The 25,123-nt window shown below is 38.0% G+C and overlaps 1 protein-coding gene and 1 long non-coding RNA gene across 2 annotated transcripts; both read left to right on the forward strand.

Moving 5' to 3' along the window:
* The first annotated feature begins 13,077 nt into the window (after positions 1-13,077).
* LOC117970221 (uncharacterized) lies at positions 13,078-17,507 on the forward strand. Its single transcript, XR_009309733.1, has 4 exons — positions 13,078-13,388; positions 13,665-13,769; positions 16,197-16,267; positions 16,975-17,507. It is a non-coding gene; the product is annotated as an uncharacterized LOC117970221 (long non-coding RNA).
* Positions 17,508-20,197: 2,690 nt separating this feature from the next.
* LOC117965085 (M1-specific T cell receptor beta chain-like) lies at positions 20,198-24,613 on the forward strand. The gene is made up of 6 exons (XM_059005999.1): positions 20,198-20,237; positions 21,300-21,629; positions 22,395-22,763; positions 22,877-22,993; positions 23,357-23,418; positions 23,900-24,613. The coding sequence occupies exons 1-6, from the start codon at positions 20,198-20,200 to the stop codon at positions 23,987-23,989; spliced, it is 1,008 nt and encodes a 335-aa protein (XP_058861982.1). The 3' UTR covers positions 23,990-24,613.
* The last annotated feature ends 510 nt before the right edge of the window (positions 24,614-25,123 follow it).

Raw genomic sequence — 25,123 nt, forward strand, 5'->3', positions numbered from 1 at the left:
TTTTATCCAAAGCGATTTACAAAGGTGAACGATGCATCAGCAACTGCTGCTACAGAGTCACTTCCAATAGGACCTCGTTTGTTTTACGTCACATCCGAAGGACAGAGCACAAGGATGTTCAGTGACTTGCTCAGGGTCACAGTGAGTCAGTCAGTGGCTGATCTGGGATTTGAACCTCCTGGTATCAAGCCCCTTAATCTAACCACTGGACCACCAAAACTCTTATTTTGTAACATTTATATTATTAAAAAAAAGAATAGGCTGGAGCAGGCTTGAGCAACAGATACACGTTTTATGTTTGTGTATTTGTACCTGTGATTATTATCATTGCTTGGGTGATTTAGGATAAGCAGAGTAAACATGTTAATGTGGGGAGCTGTTTATGTTATTTTTTAGTGTAACTGTCATTCTAATTGTAATTACTGCAGCGTAATTGTAACTGGAATTGTACTAAATTGTAATTGAAATGTCAGTAAACAATTCTGCTGTAATTGTAATTGAACCCAGGTCTGGTTGCAGAGCGGTGCCTGATTCAGTACGCCGTGTTTTCCGGGGTCTCCCTCCTCGCTCTGTCCGCGGCTCTCTGCGGCTGCGCACTGTGGACCCGCCGCCGCTTCGAAACAGGTACCGTCCCGGCCGCTCCCTCCCTGTGCGCCGGTGCGAGTTGATAGCGCTACAGACAGTGATGGTTCTGCAGCGGGCTAGCGAGTCAGTGCACCGCATTGTATATCTCTATAGATACGATTTAATTACTGATACAAACACTTTCAAAATTATTATTATTATTATTATTATTATTATTATTATTATTATTATTATTATTATTATGACGATGGTGATAAATAGTGCTATTATTTATATTATGCTATTAATGTTATATCAGTATTAATAAAAAACGTATTCGGACCTGCTGTTATTAATAATGGTGTTGTTGTTCAAATGTATTTTGTATCCACTGTATTCATGTAGTTTTGTTGCATACACACACATTATATATGTGTATAGATAGATAGATAGATAGATAGATAGTGTAAGAATAGAGATATGTCAAACACCAAATTCCAGTTTCAAAACCCAAGGTTGCTTTATTGTAATCACACTAGAGCGAGTTCACATAGCGTTTTTATACATGCATACAAAACAACAAAACTGTTCTTGCCTTTTTCACGTTAACCTTCACAAACTGTTCGTTCTCAGTATTTTCCCGTTATCTGCTAGCCTCCACACCTCTTCTTGCAGTCTGTTCTCTCTTGAGACATCTGTTTTTAAGTGTTTATCAACCCCAGACAGCTTCTGCTTACAGGCAGGATTGGTTTACAGAAAAAGCAGAAGCAGCAATATTAATGCAGAAGTTGCTACACCCTTGTTTTGATTCAGTATTATTTTCTTAATCTAACATGCAGACTTTCATTAACTGTTAAGTTTAATTATATTTTGTTAGTAATTATACATTGTTAATTCAAACCATCATTAGCAATACAAGTAATGAAAGAATTATCTCTTACAATATCTATCTATCTATCTATCTATCTATCTATCTATCTAGATACACACTGTGTATATATAGATATTAGGACCCCAGTGGTCTGTGATTAAGGGGAGGGGTCGGGTCTCTCATTCTACACCGCGAGCCAGCAAGTGGTATTACTGCAGAGTGCACGTGCTTCATTTCTGTGCAGTTCTTAAGCAAGGTTACACAGTGTCTGTATTATAAGAAAGACGTTAAGAAGCAGGTTACCCGCGGGGCTGTTACCAGCCGCTTCTCCCTGCCGCTTATTACCGCGGCCCGGGGAGATGCTATTGGTATTCATCTATCGACACTCAGCCTCGTTCTGATACTCTGTCAGTGACGTCTCAACTTTGCATTCCCAGCGTCCACTGAAGACTCCACGCATGTAATTTACAAAAGGACCCCCGGCAGCGGAGATACAAAGGTAAAGTGCCCATATTCAATTCACCGGCTCATAGGAGGCTATCATGCATGCAGTCACCGTGCTGAAAGGGTTTATACTAAAGCTAATCAGCGGCCGTGCATCAATGGGAGCCTCTGTGACGTTTGCATCACTGCAGCAGGTCCTGATTTGGAATCCCAATTGAAAGTTATTGGCTGAGAGGTTCCGCTATTGGTATGTGCTGTATTATTATTGATGATATATTATTTAATAAACCCTGTTGATCTCTTGCAGAGGAGAGATGAAGAGGACAGTCTGGTCACCTACGCGAGCTTGGAGTTTGAATCCCAGAAGAAGAACAACATAAAGAAGAGACGCATATAATAATAATAATAATAATAATAATAATAATAATAATAATAATAATAATAATAATGAATCCTTCAGAGAAGTGCGATTGTTAACCGTTTCACTAAACCACGCCTCTCTGTACTTGCCACTGTGGATAAGTATGACGTCATGGCCAGACCACGCCCCCAACCCCCATCTTAATATCATTAGTTCAACAGTAGTTTTTTTTTTCCATGCTTGTTTATGATTTGTAACGGATGCAAAGTGAATACGATTAATATCTGTTTAAAAACAGAATTAACAAATGCTGCTTCATAAAGTCGAATGAAACCTGCTGAATAATGTTACATTAATTATTGAATTACACACCGCTTTGTAGTTTCCCATATACTTAACGAAAAACTGACAAAAATTGAAAGAAATTGACTCCTACTGCACAGCAGTTTCACCCATTCCAGGTTTTACTACCAGCTTGATTAGTCACGATATGTAGGTAACAAGCTCAGGTGTGTCTGATTAGGGACCTGTTTGTCACTGAATGACCCCGGTCTGCGTTGCCGTGGCGATCATCGCTCTGCCACACTGAAACGAGAGAGAGAGAGAAAGAGAGAGAAGAAATCAATACAGAATATGGTACAATGTGCTGTACGACACATCCTGATATTATTATTATTATTATTATTATTATTATTATTATTATTATTATTATTTAGTCATTTAGCAGACGCCTTTATCCAAAGCGGCTTACAGAGACTAGGGGGCGAACTATACATCATCAACAACTGCTGCTGCTGCAGAGTCACTTCCAATAGGACCTTGTTTGTTTTACGTCTCATCCGAAGGACGGAGCACAAGGAGGTTAAGTGACTTGCTCAGGGTCACACACACACAGTGAGTCAGTGGCTGAGCTGGGATCTGAACCTCCTGGTATCAAGGCCACTTTCTCTAACCACTGGACCACCAAGCCTGCTCGACACGTTTCATGAATTTAAAAGTAAATAAGAAGACATTCAATTTGAATGCTACTCCGATACCAGCTGTTTCTGATACAAAGACATTTCAGGATGGCTGTATCACGGTATGAGGACCTGCTAAATAAACAGGGTATAGACCGTATTCTGAAGGGTCTGCTATATTCAGTCTAGATCATTCGGATTTCACCCCCATCGTTCTTCATCATCTTCCTCAGGTTGTGAACGAGGGTGACCTCAGTGGGGACAATCTGAGACAGGCAGACAGACAGACAGACACACTGGATGACCAAGATTACTTTATAAAGAGTAAGGAGCTTGCATACAAATATACATATCCATAATATATATATATATATATATATATATATATATATATATATATATATGAAAAAGGAAATCTGCTGTGTGCCAAAAGGATCACAAAAAAAGAAAAAGGACATGTGGGTACATCATGTGAATAATTGACACAAAAATCAATTCTACATCAGGATGTTTCGGACTACAAGTCCTTCTTCAGCTGGATGGAAAAAGCAGTAAATATATGCATATGTATTCGAAAACACAAGCTACACAGAAATCTAATAAAACAACACATATTCAAACAGCACCCTCAGTGAACAAAGCACAGCATAATGAATGAGCAGGGAGCACAGCAGGATTGTAACTGCCAGCCTCCTGTGATCTGGAAGCAGACACATGGACAGCTCTTCAATACAAAAATATAAAGTCTGTGTTAGTGTTCATCTGAACAAAGCAGTCAGACATTTCTAACACTTGAAGCCTACATACAGACAGCTGAGATCAGCCTTTTATTAAACTGGTCCATTTTAAAGGGTGTGCATCTTAAATCTAACTGGCTGTGCACTCTCGTTCTCTACCAGTGATATCAGGGACAGGACTTCACTATATCTGGCACTTCTGTCACAATTGCATATTACATGTGATATCTACACAGCGTCTTGACGTGCATGGCAGGTCATTTTAATGGAATTATTTGCTAGAACCATTAAAAAAAAGTTATTTCATTAGCCTTTCATACCTTTTCACACACACGCACACACACACGTACATACACGCAGGCAAGCACGCACGCACCCACGCACGCTCGCACAGCATTTCAGTCTCATCAATGCAATTTATAGATTCAGCTTTTTTTATCACAGTGGTTCTGTAGTTTTATGGCAGCTGTATAATAAATGGAACAGAAAGACTGTTGAGGTTTGATAAACTGCAGGTCAGTGTCTGCTGTCCACAGGGTTTTTATTATTATTATTATTATTATTATTATTATTATTATTATTATTATTATTATTATTATTATTATTATTATTATTATTATTATTATTTCTGTTTATGCATTCGATTTTGATTTGCACTAAAGCAGTGCAAACATTTGCAATATTTTTTTTTAAAGCGGTACAAGACTGCCACCCTGTGGTGGAAATGAGGTGATGCAAGAACTATCCCAAGTGTGTAACAGCTCTTGCAAGGAAGAGCCTGTGTCTTTGGTAAAGTGATCTGGCTCTGAAGAGCGTGATGTACTGGGTTTGCACCCAGTGTCCTCCTGTGTATTAGGCTAGCTTGCCTTGTCACTGCCTGCCAGAAACATTGCTACACAAATATATTATTATGATTAATTAGTCATTTAGCAGACGTTTTTATCCAAAGCGACTTAGAGACCATGGAGTCAGCGATGCATCATCAACAACTGCTGCTGCTGCAGAGTCAAAAATCAATTCTAAATCAGGACGTTTCGGACTACTCTCTCTTCCCTGCAGTACCCCTCTCAGCCCCTACGTGTCTCTCTTATTATTATTATTATTATTATTATTATTATTATTATTAAGCTCTATCTTGGTCTCATCTGACCACAAAACCTTTTCCCACATTGCAGCTGCGTCACTCTCATGCTTTCTGGCAAACTCCAGATGTGCTTTCAGATGGTACTTTTTGAGTAATGGCTTCTTTCTTGCCACCCTCCCATACAGGCCAGTGTTATGCAGAGCTCTTGATATGGTTGATTGGTGCACCATTACTCCACTCCCAGCCACTGAACTCTGCAGCTCCTTCAAAGTGATTGTTGGCCTCTCTGTGGCTTCTCTCACAAGTCTCCTTCTTGTTTGAGCGCTGAGTTTTGAGGGACAGCCTTTTCTTGGCAGTGCCTGGGTGGTGTGATGCAGCTTCCACTTCCTGATTATTGATCCAACCTTGCTCACTGGGATATCCAAACACTTGGATATTATTTTGTACCATTTCCCTAATCTGTGCATTTGTATTACTTTATCTCTAACTTCTGTAGAATGCTCTTTGGTCTTCATTTTCCTTCAGATTCACAGCCTGACCAACGATCCTTCAACAGTGGGGGTTTTATCCAGAAAATGTGACAGCAACTTTAATGGTTCACAGGTGGAGGCCAATGGTAAGGTAATTGTGTCCTCGTTAGGGCAATTTCTTTCATCGGTGTAAACTGGGAGCTTCCACAGCACAGGAGTTGAATACTTATGCAAGCAAGATATTTCAGTTTTTTTATTTTTCTTAAAAATATTTCCCAACATAAAACCAATGTCACCTTGCAATAATTGATTTTGAGTTTCAGTGTTTTAAAATAAAATATCAATCAGAACGAAATTTCAATGTACCATTTGTAATTCAGTAATATGAGAGAATTGCTCAGGGGTCTGAATACTTTTGCAAGGCACTGTATATGAATATTGATGAGTCAAAATTTGAAATATTTGGCTGTAGCAGAAGGCAGTTTGTTCGCTGAGCGGTACATGAATGAGTGTCTGCAGGCAACAGTGAAGCATGGTGGAGGTTCCTTGCAAGTTTGGGGCTGCATTTCTGCAAATGGAGTTGGGGATTTGGTCAGAATTAATGGTCTCCTCGGTGCTGAGAAGTACAGGCAGATACTTATCCATCATGCAATACCATGAGGGAGGCATCTGATTGGCCCCAAATTTATTCTGCAGCATGACAACGACCCCAAACATACAGTGAAAGTCATTAAGAACTATCTTCAGCGTAAAGAAGAACAAGGAGTCCTGGAAGTGATGGTATGGCCCCCACAGAGCCCTGATCTCAACATCATCGAGTCTGCCTGGGATTACATGAAGAGAGAGAAGCAACTGAGGCTGCCTAAATCCACAGAAGAACTGTGGTTAGTTCTCCAAGATGTTTGGGCCAACCTACCTGCCGAGTTCCTTCAAAAACTGTGTGCAAGTGTATCTAGAATTATTGATGCTGTTTTGAAGGCAAAGGGTGGTCACACCAAATATGGATTTGATTTAGATTTTTCTTCTGTTCACTCACTTTGCATTTTGTTAATTGATAAATATAATCTATTAACATGTCTATTTTTGAAAACATTCTTACTTTACAGCATTTTTTCACACCTGCCTAAAACTTTTGCACAGTACTGTGTGTGTATGTATATATATATATATATATATATATATATATATATATATATATATATATATATATATATATATATATATATATATTGTTTACATAGGGAGGGGTGCAGAGGGATATTGTGTGTTATTAACATTATATTTTATTTTATGTAACATGTGTGTTGAAATGCTTTGGCAACACTGCATCATGGTATGTTTGAATTTGAATTTTAATCTAGGGGCTGAGAGTGAGGAAGAGACACCTAGAGGCTGAGAGAGGTTCTGCAGAGAGAGACATCTAGAGGCTGAGAGAGATTCTCTTACCTGGTTCACTATCTCCCCTAGTGGCCGACCCTCGTCAGTGAACTCCCTTTTGCTCCAGACGTAGGGAAGAAAATAATGACTCCCATTGCAAAGCATTGTGATCAATTCCTGGCTAATCAAGCTCGTAGTAGTAAAACATGGACTGGGTGAAACTGCTGTACAATAGGAGTCTTATTCCTATGCGGGTATCTTTCATAAATCCAATGACTGATTTAATTAGACCAGAAGTGTTTCTCAGTGTCTTCGTTTGTCATTCATTTCGAGCTCTGTCTCTCTGTCTGTCTGCTGGGGAGTCTAATCAGCCCGGCGCACAGTTCCAGGCGTGTCCAGCAGAGGCAGGGTGCAGGGACAGCACAGCCACCAGGGGAGCACCAGACAGAGGTGTTTCCAGTGAGAACAGTCTAGTCTGTGGTCCACACTGCCTCATTCAACCAAATACTATGTATCTGCAGCAGGGGTCTCCAATCCTGGTTCTGGAAGGCCGGTGTCCCTCTTGGTTTTTGTTCTAACTGTACACTAAATTAATTAATTGGACCACTTGAGCTTCTAATAAGACCCCCCTTGCATAGCAGTTTGACCCATTTCCTCGGGGTGGTGGGTGAGAGTGAGGGTTAGGTGGAGCGGATGTAACATTGTTCTGCACTATTGGGATACAAGCTATTGCATGATTGATTGATTTGTAACAGGAGACATCCAAAATGAATACATGCCAGGTATCTGACACTGTGGGATTCAATTGAAATTATGGTGCTAGTATTTTTTAAGTACCAAAATAACCACAAAAATACTTTAATAAAGTTTACTGACTGTAGTATTCCGAAATCCTTTGATATAAATATATACACTTAAAAAAAAAGCTTTATAGAATTGTTTTAATATATATATATATATATATATATATATATATATATATATATATATATATATATATATATATATATATATATATATATATATTATGATTATTTGTTTCTCTCTCTTTCTCTCTCTCAATATTAATGTATTGTATTATCTTCATCATGTTATCTGATTTTAAATAACAATATTGTTTTGTTTTTTGAAGCAAACCTACAAGATGACGTCTGTACAGATAAATGAATGAGTACCTTACATAGAGACCTATATCTGTGCTGTATGTAAGAATATATATATATATATATATATATATATATATATATATATATATATATATATATATATATATATATATATATATAATCATTTGTTTTTGTGCAATAGATAACTAAATGTTTTTTGCAAATGTGTTTTAATTAGCTGATATTTCACAAAACAAATATGCATTTATTTTTCGTGTGCCTGTATATACAAATATATGAACAATTGTCTACTACAATATGCAGCGCACGTCCTATATTTCGTCACTAGGTGGTGCCACTGTCCAGCGTCTGCGAGCGCTCCAGTAGTATAGGAAAGAGAACTCCAGACTCAACACTGCAGACCAGTAAACTAATCTAAAACATGTATGGACACATTTTTTGATATTTTGGTGAAAAACACTGAAACAGCCTTTCTGATCACCTAATTTATAAATAAAAAATTAATAAATAATAAATAGATATAAGGATACACATTGTTATGCACCTGCATGACCGTTTTCTCTTTTGATTCATCTCGTTTTGGTTCCACAGCAGTTTTACTTTTTCAAATTACGCGCACACACACACACACACACACACACACACACACACACACACACACACACACACACACACACACACACTATATACAGTATATAATTAATGCAATGGTCATTATGTTCAGGTTCTATAAAGTAACATTCTTCTATGCAAAAGATGTATTGTGCATACCGGCTTCACGCAAACACTTCTGCAAAGTTGCACACTTTTTTAGGACCATGTCGTGCCCGTTGCTTTGTGATCCGCTCTGAGCAATGCCGACGCCCACACAGTTGCTTAAACATCACCGAGCGAGCTGAGAGATCCGCCTCGTATGTAAGCGCAGCAGATCTCGTTTCAATGTTGAAAGCACAGTGGCACTGTTTACTGCCGGCTGCACGGCGCGTATTCAATCACACTGCGCTTCGGACTCCAGGAGCGATGGCATTCTGTTCTATCGGCTGCCTTTTGGTTTTGGTCGCTCACTGTAAGTATCCGATTATTCTAACATTGATTTGATATATTTAGATAGATATGTATAGATATCATTTCATTTTAAAATAGGGATTTCAAACAGATCATCTTTTGCAGTGAACTAGGACTACGTTTAAGTAAATAAGAAATATAAGTTGAGATTGATTTTAGCTGACATAATTTGATATAATGTAAAATTACAATGGCATCCTTTTCTGTCGTTTGGCTTCTGAGTTTGATTGCTCAGCGTGCTGACTGCTGTAGATTCTAATATATTTCGTACTTACTTAAACGTATTCATTTGCTGCAAAATAAATCCACTTTATAAAATACAATATTTAAAATATAATATTATTAATATATATATAATATTATATACTAATATTATATTTTAAATATTATACATATACATTGTATAAAGTGGATTTATTTTTGCAGCAAATGGAAGACGTTTAAGTAAATACGAAATGAAAGTTGAGAAAAGGATTTTCTCTTACAGAATTTGATATAGTGTATAAATATTTAACGCCTGGTGACTGATGCAGTACTTGGTCGACATTGTCGACACTCAGTTTTAATTAAATAGCCTATCTCTGTAGTAATTAAATACATTTATTTTTTTTATGTATTTATTTGAATTTAATTTGAATTTTCCTTTTTTTCAAATAAAAACAGAATAAAAAAAGTTTCCGAACTTAGATTCCAGCTACAATATATCATTTTGTAAGTGTGTATATCTTTTTGTTAGTGTTTGTTTTTGATAATCACATAGTTGTTTATTTTATCTATCTATCTATCTATCTATCTATCTATCTATCTAGATAGATAGATAGATAGATAGATTGATTGATTATATATATATATATATATATATATATATATATATATATATATATATATATATATATATATATATATATATAATATAGTCGTTATTTGCTTATGCGTAAAGTAAGGAGATAAGCAACAAAGCAACAACAACACAAACTTGAGACAGTAAACCTACGAGGGGTGACCCGTTGCTTCGAGCCGTCCCGGACAATCCGATTCGGCGAACCCGTCCCCTTCTCCTTTACTGGAACGGGTTCGGCTGGTTCGACAGGACAGTCCGGGCTGCTGCTCCAAGCAGATCCGATAAAAAAAAACACGGTCTGCGCCTCGAAATTAGGCCTTTCCGATACTTCCATATTCACTGACTCTATTTATTTTCAATGTTTTGTTGTTTTTCAGATGGGCTGACGGAACCAGTAGTTGACTCAGTCCCGTCGTTACACACCGCGGAACCGGGCGGGAATATCACGCTGAAATGCGGAGCTGATCCAAATAAAATAAACCAATATGCACATGCACGGGTTACCTGGTACCGGCAGGAGCCGGACGGGCGAATCCAGATCGTCACAACCCTGAGCACGGGTTACTTAAAAGAGGGCCGGTATTCCGGAAAAGTCGACAACAAGAACGGACAGTATAATTTAACCATTGCCGGCCTCCACAGAACCGACTCGGCCGTGTATTTCTGTATAGCGAGAGCAGCTCTCCTGTTCGCACCTGGGTCCAGCACCAAACTCGTTGTATCAGGTAAGTACCGTTACAGTTACTCGGTTTAGGCATTAATCCTGCTTGTCAAAAGGGGCAGAGGTAAAAGCAGATGGCAAAACACCTTTGCGACACCAGATAGGTGTCAAAATATATTTTTAAAACTCGTGTAAGTCAGTGGCGCAATGGAATTGTAGGCTTTGCGCTTTATATATATATATATATATATATATATATATATATATATATATATATATATATATATATATATATATATATATACGCTCGCATTACAGCTTGTTAAGCAATTGAAATTCAGAATTGGTTCTATTTAGCAAATAACGCCTTATTTGCAAAATTAACGTGTGCCATCCAGACAACAGCTGGGGACAGGTCAGCAGGCATCTGTCAGTCTTCTATGTCAAAGATACTGACTGATGTCACAGATGCACTTTTCCGTAGAGCAAGGGTATACACCATTTCCAATTGGGGGTGTGGAACAAAATAGAGTCGAACACAAATATTATCAGTTGTCTGGCTTCCCAAACGTGCTGTAGATAGCACACATGTTGCAATATCCCCAGAATCAAGGAATGAAAACATCATCATTGTTTAACTGTGCATGTTTTATGCGATGCTCAATGCATTATCACGGATGTAGTTGCAAAGTACCCTGGCTCATATCACGACTCATTTATCGTGGAGAACAGCGCCTTGATCAGAAAATTCTTATAAGTGGAGGATGGCTAATTTTGGATTATATTAAATACATAATTAACACGTGGCCATTGGAAAACATACGTAACAAACGCATATTAATGTTTAACAATTGAATTATGATTTTTCACAAACATGCATAAACACTCAGATATTGCATGTAAAGAACATGAATATGAATATTAGAATTGCATCAGAGAATACTTTTTGATATTGAAATAAATATTGTTTTTTTATTCTACAGGCACGTTGTATTATTATTATTATTATTATTATTGTTATTATTATTATTATTATTATTATTATTATTATTATTATTTAGTCATTTAGTAGACGCTTTTATCCAAAGCGACTCACAGAGAGTAGGGGAAGCATCACGACTTTCGGTCCCAGAATCTTTTTTGGACTTCTTTATTTGACCTTCTTATAGAAGACGTTGCGTTTATTTTTTAGGTTATATCCTGCCGTATTTTAAATTTAGCAGGGGCTCTGGACCTTTTTGCCGAAAAGAACAGTTTCATGACGTAAAATATCATCGAGCAAAAGTTCAACTTGGGTGGCTAAGAAGTTATTTTTCTTTTATTTTTTTTCAATTGTTCTAGAAATTAATCAGCCATGTTGAAAATCCAGACGTATAATTAGGTGACAAAAGATTAACAATCTCGTAGTGAAAATGCATCGCCACCACTATTTTCTCTCTAAAAAATTCTCTCTGTTTTCTCTTCTGAAAATCAGGCTGATTGTGTCTGAAAATATAAAGTTTGGGATAGATGTCTCTATGTTGATTAAGCAATGGAGTTCCCTTAAGTACCATAGAAAAATCACAGCAAAAGTGTAATAACGCACAGTGAAAGCATGGTAGAACATAGGCAAGCATGGCAAAGCACAGAGAGGTATGATAAAGCATAGGGAAGCATTGTGAAGCACAGAGAGATATGATAACGCATAGGGAAGCATTGTAAAGCACAGAGAGGTGTGGTAAAGCATAGGGAAGCATTGTAAAGCACAGAGAGGTATGGTAAAGCATAGGGAAGCATTGTAAAGCACAGAGAGGTATGGTAAAGCATAGGGAAGCATTGTAAAGCACACAGAGGTATGGTAAAGCATAGAGAAGCATTGTAAAGCACAGAGAGGTCTGGTAAAGCATAGGAAAGCATTGTAAAGCACAGAGAGGTATGGTAAAGCATAGGGAAGCATTGTAAAGCACAGAGAGGTATGGTAAAGCATAGGGAAGCATTGTAAAGCACAGAGAGGTATGGTAAAGCATAGAGAAGCATTGTAAAGCACAGAGAGGTCTGGTAAAGCATAGGGAAGCATTGTAAAGCACAGAGAGGTCTGGTAAAGCATAGGGAAGCATTGTAAAGCACAGAGAGGTCTGGTAAAGCATAGGAAAGCATTGTAAAGCACAGAGAGGTATGGTAGAATACGGAAGCCTTGTAAAGCACAGAGAGGTATGGTAAAGCGTATTAAAAACCATAGCAAAGCAGGGTAAACTATGGTAAATGCAGAGCATAACCATGGGAAAAGCACAAGGGGACAGCTGCAAAATTGCCGCGCAAATGTACCCTGGTAACCTATGTGTATAAGGGTAAAGTGTGGTAATCCTTTATGGCTCTTGCAATTGGAACACGCTTTGGGTTTACAATGAGAGTGAACAGCAGAAAGTGAGCGGTGTGAAGAGTAACGATAACATTTGATCCCTGACGTCATCTACTTCACTTTGTTTTTCATGGTTACTAAACTTACAATATATTTGTTTATTCAAAGACTTGCTGACTGTCCCGAGTGTGGAGTTATACTCTCCGGGTCTGTCTGAAGGCGATTCGGACTGGACCGAGCCGGTTCCGGTGCTGTGTTTGGTGAGAGACACGTCTCCGGAGCGGCACCAAGTCCTCTGGACTATCGGCGCCGAGGCAGCCGCGCCGGGCAGCGCGGAGGAGGGAGAGATTGAACCCGACGGGTCCTATAGCGTGCGCAGCTACGTCACAATCAGCGCGGATCAATGGAACAGCGGCGCTGTAAAGTGCGAGGTTTACAACAACATCACCAACGTCACAGAAAAAGTCTCCGCGTCACTCCGAAGGCAAGGTGAATTACGCAGCTGAAGGGTCATTATTTGAAATTTGAACATAATAAAGTTACAATGTTAAAATGCTGCTTTTGCATATTCTGTTAAAGAACACACACTTAAAAACACAAAACATAGTGTGAAAACAATAACAACAACAACAACAACAACAATAATAATAATAATAATAATAATAATAATAATAATAATAATAATAATAATAATAATAATAATAATAATAATAATAATAATAATAATGTGTATTGTTAATATCTGTGGTGCATGTTTGGTTACAGATTGCGTTCCTGTGTTGTTTTACGGACTGCCCGCCGTTTTCCTGCTAATTCTGGTCGTGGTGTCTGTGGCGTGTGTTTACAGAAGACTTCATAAAACTAAAACCGGTAACTGCTGGATATTCTCTTTGTGATCGCTTGTGTTTCTGCATTTGAAATATCTGCATATCATTCATATGACATATCATACATTAGACCCTGTTACATACACACACACGCACGCACACACACACACACACACACACACACACATATATATATATATATATATATATATATATATATATATATATATATATATATATATATATATATATATATATGTATATATATATATATATATATATATATATATATATATATATATATATATATATATATATATATATATATATACAGTGCCTTGCAAAAGTATTCAGACCCCTGACCAATTCTCTCATATTACTGAATTACAAATGGTACATTGAGATTTCGTTCTGTTTGATATTTTATTTTAAAACACTGAAACTCAAAATTAATTATTGTAAGGTGACATTGGTTTTATGTTGGGAAATATATTTAAGAAAAATAAAAAACTGAAATATCTTGCTTGCATAAGTATTCAACCCCTGTGCTGTGGAAGGTCCCAGTTTACACCGATGAAATAAATTGCCCTAATGTGGACACAATTACCTTACCATTGGCCTCCACCTGTGAACCATTAAAGTTGCTGTCACATTTTCTGGATAAAAACCCCACTGTTGAAGGATCGTTGGTCAGGCTGTGAATCTGAAGGAAAATGAAAACCAAAGAGCATTCTACAGAAGTTAGAGATAAAGTAATACAAATGCATAGATTAGGGAAAGGGTACAAAATAATATCCAAGTGTTTGGATATCCCAGTGAGCAAGGCTGGATCAATAATCAGGAAGTGGAAGCTGCATCACACCACCCAGGCACTGCCAAGAAAAGGCTGTCCCTCAAAACTCAGCGCTCAAACAAGAAGGAAACTTGTGAGAGAAGCCACGGAGAGGCCAACAATCACTTTGAAGGAGCTACAGATTTCAGTGGCTGGGAGTGGAGTAATGGTGCACCAGTCAACCATATCAAGAGCTCTGCATAACACTGGCCTGTATGGGAGGGTGGCAAGAAAGAAGCTGTTACTCAAAAAGTACCATCTGAAAGCACGTCTGGAGATTGCCAGTAAGCATGAGAGTGACCCAGCTGTGATGTGGGAAAAGGTTTTGTGGTCAGATGAGACCAAGATAGAGCTATTTGGCCAAAACTCAAAGAGCTATGTGTGGCACAAACCTAACACTTCCCATGCCTCAAGACACACCATCCCTACAGTGAAGTATGGTGGTGGCAGCATCATACTATGGGGATTCTTCTCATCAGCAGGGATTGGGCATCTTGTTAAAATTGAAGGAAGAATGGATGGAGCAAAATACAGGGAAATACCGCAAGATAACTTGCTTCAGTCCGCTAAAAAACTGAAGCTTGGGAGGAAAGTCACCTTTCAGCAGGACAATGATCCCAAGCACAAGGCCAAAGCAACATTGGAGTGGCTCAAGAACAAAAAGGTGAATGTCCTACAGTGGCCCAGTCAAAGTCCTGATCTCAATCCCATTGATAATCTGTGGCACTATTTGAAATTTGCTGTCCACAAGCGTCGTCCAACCAACCTGAACAACCAGGAGCAAATCTGCCAAGAAGAATGGGCCAAAATCACTCCGACACTGTGTGCAAAGCTGGTACATACTTACCCCAAAAGACTTAAAGCTGTTATTGCAGCGAAAGGTGGCTCTACCAAATATTAATGTGTAGGGGTTGAATACTTTTGCAAGCAAGATATTTCAATTTTTTTTATTTTTCTTAAAAATATTTCCCAACTTAAAACCAATGTCACCTTACAATAATTGATTTTGAGTTTCAGTGTTTTAAAATAAAATATCAAACAGAACGAAATTTCAATGTACCATTTGTAATTCAGTAATATGAGAGAATTGGTCAGGGGTATATATATATATATATATATATATATATATATATATATATATATATATATATATATATATATATATACATATATATATATATATATATATATACATATATATATATATATATATATACATATATATATATATATATATATATATATATATATATATATATATATATATATATATTACTATAATAAGGAGGCTTGGTGGTCCACGGGTTAAAGAAAGGGGCTTGTTACCCCATGAGGTCCCCGGTTCAAATCCCCACTGACTCACTGTGTGTGACCCTGAGCAAGTCACTTCACCTCCTTGTGCTCCTTTCTTTAGATGAGACGTAAAACAAACAAGGTCCTATTGGAAGTGACTCTGTAGCAGTTGATGATGATGCATAGTTCACCCCCTAGTCTCTGTAAGCCGCTTTGTATAAAGGCGTCTGCTAAATGACTAATTCATAATAATAATATAAAAAACTGTTATATTTATTTGATTGCATTTTTACTGAACTATAGAGTATTACTATAATAATATGTTTGTTTTTTTACAATCTATAGATCACAAGTCCAGCGACGCACCCTGCCGTCCTCAGCGCCCCGCCCGACACAGAACAGTCCAGGACTACTCGGTAATCAATCTGATTCAGGGTTTTATTTATTTATTGATAGACAAAGAGAAGGACAGGCAATACCTTTCATTGGACTAAATAAACAATAATTAATCACAAGCTTTCAAGACCTCAAAAATCTCTTCTTCAGATGAAAGTAGAAAAGAGAGACTGATGTTTCCATGTATTAACATGTATTTATTTCAAATTGCATTCGCTGGAAACCCCACAGGAGCTTCAAGCAGCTGGTTTACAAAGCGTCCAGTCAGGAAGCTGGAGTAAGCGCAATGCGTGTGTTCTTGTATTCACTTCACATCATGATGTGCAATCACACGAGGCTGCTTCAAAATGACCACACAGCAATCTCTTACAATGATACAGGGACGCGGCGCATCCATTGAGTTCTGTGGGTAGTTAGATTATTAATGCAGATAGGGATTCTCAAACAGTTCACTAATCATAGCCAATACATTTATAGAAGATAAGAAATAAAAACAAAACACATGCGATATGTAGCACACACTTGTGTCTAATTACGACATTGTGTGCAGTAATATGTAACCAATGCACTATTGCACTATTAATATGCCATTGTAGATCATTGTAGATTACTTATTGTAATCCTAGTAGTGTAACTTACTGTGAATTACAACGTATTTAAATATGAGGCTTGCATTGTAACCCTGTGCTGTCCCTCTACCACCTGAACCCTTTCTCTTTCTTCTCAGACGGAGTACGCATCGCTCAATCTGTGATGGGCTCCACAAAGCACCGCGCTCATCTTTAAATGCAGCCGTGGACAGAGAGAGAAAGAGAGAGAGAGCTGTATACTCTTTCAATTCGAAGTCCAATTCACTGTCTATTTACATAGTAGTTAGTAAACACATGTGTAACACAATTACAATGTTATGATGCATTGTTACAATGCACTTACTGTGGAAATCCCTGTGCTCGATATAACCCTATCCCTAACACTAACCCTAATCGTTTGCTGATACAGCTGTGTACTTGCATATATTGTGCAAAAATAATTTGTAACTATGCATAATACCACTGTAATGATGATATTTACCAAATACACTGTAATGAGAGACACCATGAAAAGTGTTACCTTTTTTTTTTTTTTTGAAACAGCCAGACTCAAATTCCAGCCTGTCATGGTGTACGCCTACCAGGAATCTGTTTCTTTGTATTATTTTAAGAACGTCTCTTGTATATTATTTTGATATCATATAAAACCCATATGTTGCTGTAATTCTAATAAGTCACTGTATTTGAATAATTGTACATTTAAATAATAATAATAATAATAATAATAATAATAATAATAATAATAATAATAATAATAATAATAATAATAATAAACGTGTTTGTGAAAAAGGATTTGAACAGGTGCAGTCTTCTTCGGTGTGTTGTTGAGAATCATGAGCTGTGATCCATATTAAAAGGTGATGTTGTTGTTTGAAGATAGCGCTCCCATTAATACAATTACAGGAACACTAAGAATCTTAACATGAGTGCGATTGCACACGTGGGGCTACCTGGGATTCGATTCCCATTGAAGTTCAAGTTTATTTCTGCAACCCCTCAGTAGTTAATTAAAGGTGCAGCAATTCCATAGTAATTATTACATTGTGTGTGTCGTCATTGGAAGGGAAATTCTATAGACCCCAATGCAGGGGAGTCCAATCCCGGTTCTGGAGGGCCGTTATTCCACTCCAGGTTTAACAGGTAACATGAGATAATGAACTACTCCAGGGATCTATGTGGACGGTTATTTAATCGATTCAATAATTAAATAATTTAGAACAGGGTTTTGAACAAAGACCCAGAGTGAACGGGTCCGCCTTGGCCGCCTTTTGGGAAGGTTTTTATTGTGTGTTTACTCTGAACGCGAATGCTCTGATTTTGAAAGCCTTTTTATCTAAAAAAAAAAAAAAAAAAAAAAAAAAAAAAGACATACCGTTCGTGCAATAAAATGGGAAACTCAAGCTGTATATCTCGCAGAACAATGACTATTTTTTAATGTATTAACTTAGCTCAAACTTTACCCCCGTGCCATATATGATGAAAGAAAGGAGCCGCCTTCCTGCAGAAATACCCTTCTGTCGATTGCAGTCTAGTGGAAAATCACCTCGCGCTGAGAAAGCTCTTTGCGGTTTTTTACTGACAACACGCGTCTGCACTGAATACCTTGTGAAAGTGGCGTGCATTAAACCGCTCCAAAGGCTCTATCAAGATACACAACCGCGGACAGAATAAGTACGCTTGCTGACCCCAAAAGAACCAGGGCTGAGTTTAAAAATACACGCGTGTCCGCATGGAAACACTAGACCAGGGTGCGCATATATATTCTTCTCGTATGTTTGTTTGTTTGTTGGTTTGTTTCCTTTATGAATTTATGAAGTGACCACAACCTGTTTGTTTGTAGAGAATGTGAATATAAAAACAAAACACAAGGTTATATTCAGGGACAAACATGATGATCATTTAATGGGTCAGTCTTTTAATACGAGGAACAACCGTTATTTTATTTATTTATTTGCAAATATAATAATTTGTGTTCCTTTTACTAAGGGAGCGATGGAGTTAACTTCATATATATATATATATATATATATATATATATATATATATATATATATATATATATATATATATATATATATATATATATATATATACTGTGTTGAAAACTCTTTAAACCCACAATTCAATATAATTTGTGCAGCTTTACGCGATTAGATCAACACAAGACTCGAGTTGTCCGGTTGCAGCAGCGACTTAGCGAGCCTTTAGAATCTCGTGCTCGATTTGCGTGCTTCAAAACAGGAGGGGATGTCATTGTTATAAAACGAGAAGCAAATTCGACAACACCGACGCGCTGAAGCGACCATTAATGACGACCCAGACTATTAGTTAATTGCATTTGGAAATAAAACAGAAACGGGGCAGTCTGTAATGAACGCGCCCCTTTCACTGCTGAACGCTTTGTTTAAAGGAGCTGTTTCAGACTGAAAATGAAATGCAAACTCTGCGTGTTTTTATGTGGATTTTAATAAGCATGTTCCACGACGCACGACAATGCACGCTGAAGCAGTAAGCAAAAAAAAAACAAAAAAAAAACGCTATACAATAACCGGAATACATTGACATCTGAATCCATGGATTTGCTTACGGAAGTCACATTAAGATTGTGAATCTATTTAACACCTTTAAAAATAAAAATACAAGATACATATGCAAAAAAGTGAAAGTATACCTAAGGAATGCATCGTGTTTTTATTATTATTATTATTATTATTATTATTATTATTATTATTATTATTATTATTATTATTATTATTATTATTATTATTATGTAGACAGCATGATTTTCAAAAGGGGCAAAATAAAAAGGAGGTCGCAAAATGATTTCTAAAAGCCTGTTTTGGTCACTGAAGTATATAGCTTTGAAAGGGTTTAGGTTAAATGGGTCGTGTATTCACTTGTTGACCATTAAACATATATAGATCAAGTGACGTGGTTACATTAATCATGCTTTTAAAATCATTTTGCGGTGGAGGGGTGTGTGTAACGGTATCGACGCGCACAATAGCCGTTAATTTGGGTTTCAGTTTTTGTGGTTTATTATTTTCCACTGAAGATCAGCACCAACGCGTGGTCGTTTCAGATGGACGAATCGATCAATAAGGTGCAAAAACCACCCATTTATTTTTTTCTTATATATAAATATATATATAAGTATTGTTTTGAGTGTTTTGAGACAGGAAATAACAGACAGCCTCTCTACTCTTGCGCAGTAAGGTCCCCTCCACCCTCAGAACCAGACTCGACCGCCACGCCTGTCTGATCCACACAGCACCGCGCTTCATTCCGTGTCTGCAGAGCCCTGTGAGGCGGATTGCAAACGAGCGCCTTGTCTCAATGGAGCGCTTAGTGCGTAATAGAATGATCCGCATTCTAACTGTGGCAACATTCTATTCTGAAGGCAAGTCACTTTTCATTATTATTATTATTATTATTATTATTATTATTATTATTATTATTATTATTATTATGTAGTCAGCAATTTACTGTTGCCAATGATAGTGTATTTTTGCTGTTAAATATGTAATGATATATTATTATTAGTAGTAGTATTAATAGTAGTAGTAGTAGTAGTAGTATTAGTATTATTACCTCCACCGTTGTTTTCAAACTGTCACAGTAAAGTGTGACAATTAAAATATAATAATAATAATAATAATAATAATAATAATAATAATAATAATAATAATAATAATAATAATAATAATAATAATAATAGATTTAGATTAATTGCCAAACCCTTATTAAAAGGTATTTGTTCATTCTATAACGATTTGGTTCTAAATATTGTTTTTTGGTAACACGTTCCATGAAGTGTCTCTATGACTGTATTCACAAACATGCGCGCTTACACATCATTACAATGGCGTTGTGCAGAGTTACCATGTACTTAATGTGGAAATCTGTGTGCTCGATATAACCCTAACCCTAACAATAACCCTAACCCTATCACTAACCCTATCACTAACCCTATCACTAACCCCATCCCTAACCCTATCCCTATCACTAACCCTATCCCTATCACTAACCCTAACACTAACACTAACACTAACACTAACCCTAAATCTTATTTATACAATTGTGTACTTACATATATCGTGCAAAATGATTTACACACTAAGTTCATTGTAACTGTATGCAAGTAAATTACGCATATAGCTACTAAGTATATAAATACACAATAATTATTCATGTAAAGTAGGTTACGCAGGTATTTAAGCAATCAGAGACACTTCATGTAAAGTGAGTTATCTGTTGTTCAAAGTTAAAAACTTTACAATTGCTGGTGGAATTCTTCTTTAAATCGCGTGGCGCAATCCACATTTTTAAACGAGATGCATCCTCAACATTAGTCCTGTTTTATGATAAACTCATGCTGTCTGTGTCTCTCTATGTATTATTTATTTATTTATTTATTTATTTATTTATTTATTTATTTATTTATTTATTTATTTTTTTGCAGTTTTTCTTTTTCTCGGTGCAAATCCCTCTTATTATTTCACTCGGATTGGACAGCCCGTTACCGTCCCCTGTGTCTTCAACTGGAAACTCGAATCTACCGATCAGGTCCGCTGGTTCCGAGACAACGCGAGCGGGGGACTAACCGAGCTATTCCCTGGTGAATGCGGAGATCCGGGCTCCCAATGCAGGATCACCAGCACCGTAGAGAGCAATAGAGTCACGCTAACAATCCGGGACACGCAGAGAAACGATAACGGGCGATATTACTGCGGTGAACACAGTGGCAGCACTGTGGAATTCTCAGACGCATCCGTTGTGATCGTGTCTGGAGGTGAGTTTATACTGCATCACTGACTTTAATAATAATATAATTTTAATATGTTCGATAATCAATTCATACTTTTGGAGAAACGTTCGGTAACACTTTATATGAAGTGTCTCTGATTACTCTGTGTTTGGTTAGCAGATACTTTACAAATACACGCACACTTACACATAATTGCACCATTGCAATGTTATTATGCAGTTATAATGTACATGTTTTTGCATGATATATGTAAGTAAACAATTGCATCAGAAAAGGGTTAGGTTTCAGTTAAAGATAGGGCTAGTGTTAGGGTTAGGGTTAGTGATAGGGTTAGTGTTAGTGATAGGGTTAGTGTTAGGGATAGGGTTAGTGTTAGGGATAGGGTTAGTGATAGAGTTAGGGTTAGTGTCAGTGATAGGGTTAGTGATAGGGTTAGTGATATGGTTAGGGTTAGTGTTAGGGATAGGGTTAGTGATAGGGTTATATCGAGCACAGAGATTTACTCATGAAGGTCATTGTAAATATGCATAATAACATGATGCTTCATGCCTGTATTTACAAAGTAACTTCTATGTAAATACACAGTAATTAGAGACGCTGCATGTCGTGTTGCCAAACGTTTTATTAAAATATATTAGTGAGCGCAAGTTATTATTGAATGTAAATACCCTGATTGCCCTATATAAATTCAATGCTATAAAATGTAATTCAGATTATTATTATTATTATTATTATTATTATTATTATTATTATTATTATTATTATTATTATTATTATTATTTCATTAAGTTTCAGATGATTCCTCTGTGAATCCGTCAGTGTCTATCCTGCCCCCCCTGGCTGCCTCCGGCAGCGCGCTCGATTCCAAGGCGACCCTGACATTAGTGTGTCTATTCCGGGGCCTCTCCTCGCCTTCGGTTCGTGTCCGGTGGTTCATCTCCGGTAACCTCACGGCGGAGGGAACGCCGAGCTCTGGGATCAGAGTGAAGGAGGGCGGAGAGGGACAGGGAGACGGAAAGAGCTACCCCGCTACAAGCCGCCTGACAATCCCGGTGGAGACGTGGAGAAGCGGGGCTGAGTGCGCATGCGAAGCGCAGTTGAACTGGAACACTTCTATCCGCAGCGGGAATGTTTCATACGCTGGGATTCACGGGGCGGGTCAGTAATCTCTCACTTTCGACTCTTACTTTATCGTAATTGTAACTGGAATTGTACTCAATTGTAATTGAAATGTCAGTAAACAATTCTGCTGTAATTGTAATTGAACCCAGGTCTGGTTGCAGAGCGGTGCCTGGTTCAGTACGCCGTGTTCTCCGGGGTCTCACTCCTCGCTCTCTCCGCGGCTCTCTGCGGCTGCGCGCTGTGGACCCGCCGCCGCTTCAAACCAGGTACCGTCCAGGCCGCTCCCTCCCTGTGCGCTGGTGCGAGTTTATAGCGCTAAAGCCAGTGATGGTTCTGCAGCGGGCTAGTGTATATATAGACTGTGTATATATAGATATTAGGACCCCAGTGGTCTGTGATTAAGGGGCGGGGTCGGGTCGCTCATTCTACACCGCGAGCCAGCACGTGGTATTACTGCAGAGTGCACGTGCTTCATTTCTGTGCAGTTCTTAAGCAAGGTTATACAGTGTCTGTATTATAAGAAAGACGTTAAGAAGCAGGTTACCGGGGAGACGCTGTTCGTATTCATCTATAGACACGCAGCCTCGTTCTGATAAACTGTCAGTGACATCTCAACTTTGCATTCCCAGCGTCCACTGAAGACTCCACGCATGTAATTTACAAAAGGACCGCAGGCAGCGGAGATACAAAGGTAAAGTTGACATATTCAGTTTACGCATTAGACTTTTTCATTGTTCTATTTTTACAAACTCGCTTTTTAATCAGTTGATTTCTAATTTTATAGCATTTTGTATCAAATCATTTTTTTAATGATTTAATTGGTTGTGTGTGTTTGTGCGTGCGTGCGTCTGTGTGTGTGCATTTGCGTGCGTGCGTGCATGCGTGACGCACTTTCTGATCCTATAGAAATGTAAATTTTATAGTACTGTATTGTATGCAGTATGCAAATTCAGTGTTTCGCATCTATAGTTAAGCGATCCCTTCAGCGCACGACGTCGAGTGCCCCAGGGGGATCCGCGGCCGGCTTTGCCATTTATCAATGGAGTCCTGTTCTTCTGTGACAGGATTTGGAATCCCAATTGAAAGTTATTGGCTGAGAGGTTCAGCTATTGGTATGTGCTGTATTATTATTGATGATATATTATTTAATAAACCCTGTTGATCTCTTGCAGAGGAGAGATGAAGAGGACAGTCTGGTCACCTACGCGAGCTTGGAGTTTGAATCCCAGAAGAAGAACAACACAAAGAAGAGACGCATATAATAATAATAATAATAATAATAATAATAATAATAATAATAATAATAATAATAATAACACTATGTAACACAATTTTTGTTCCTGGGTAGTAAGTGTTATTTCCTAATTGCTTATGCCTCAAAAGTATAGAAAATGGCTATTATTCCTCACAAACTTTGCTTTTGTGACCAGGACAGTGATATTTTGAAATTTACCTATTTCCAATGAGAAAACGGGCGAATTTGTGTCTTTTCGTTCACATTAAGTCAGAAAAAAACAACATATGAATCCGAATTAACATGTATTTATACTAAAGTAATACAAAAATGACTACAAAAGATTTAGAAGTGAGTAGTTTTTTGAGATTTACGATTATACTGTAAATCACTTTCACGAATCAGCCCCCAAATGTAGTCTCCCATCATGTTCTCGTTATACTGTCCTTGGTAGCGGCGTTCAAAGTCCAGTATATCCTGGTGGAAGCGCTCGCCTTGCTCCTCCGAGTACGCTCCCATGTTCTCCTTGAATTTATCAAGATGAGCATCAAGGATATGGACTTTGAGGGACATCCTACAGCCCATTGTGCCGTAGTTCTTCACCAGAGTCTCAACCAGCTCCACATAGTTTTCGGCCTTGTGATTGCCCAGGAAGCCCCGAACCACTGCGACAAAGCTGTTCCAAGCCGCTTTCTCCTTACTAGTGAGCTTCTTGGGGAATTCATTGCACTCCAGGATCTTCTTTATCTGTGGTCCGACGAAGACACTGGCTTTGACCTTTGCCTCAGACAGCTTAGGGAAGAAGTCTTGAAGGTACTTGAAGGCTGCCGACTCCTTATCTAGAGCTCTGACAAATTGTTTCATAAGGCCCAATTTGATGTGCAGTGGTGGCATCAGCACCTTCCGGGGGTCCACCAGTGGCTCCCACTTGACGTTGTTCCTCCCCACAGAGGAGTCGGTCCGCTGTGGCCAGTCCCGCCTGTGGTAGTGCGCCTTGGTGTCCCTGCTGTACCAAAGGCAAAGATAGCAGGGAAACTTGGTAAAACCGTCTTGGAGACCCATCAGGAATGCCACCATTTTGAAGTCTCAAAATGTGTCTGCCGGATGCTTGCCGCCTCTTGATGCCATCTCAGAAAAATGCAGATATGTATCCACTTAGGCA

The sequence above is a fragment of the Acipenser ruthenus genome, chromosome 32 (assembly GCF_902713425.1).
Source record: "Acipenser ruthenus chromosome 32, fAciRut3.2 maternal haplotype, whole genome shotgun sequence".
NCBI lineage: Eukaryota > Metazoa > Chordata > Actinopteri > Acipenseriformes > Acipenseridae > Acipenser > Acipenser ruthenus.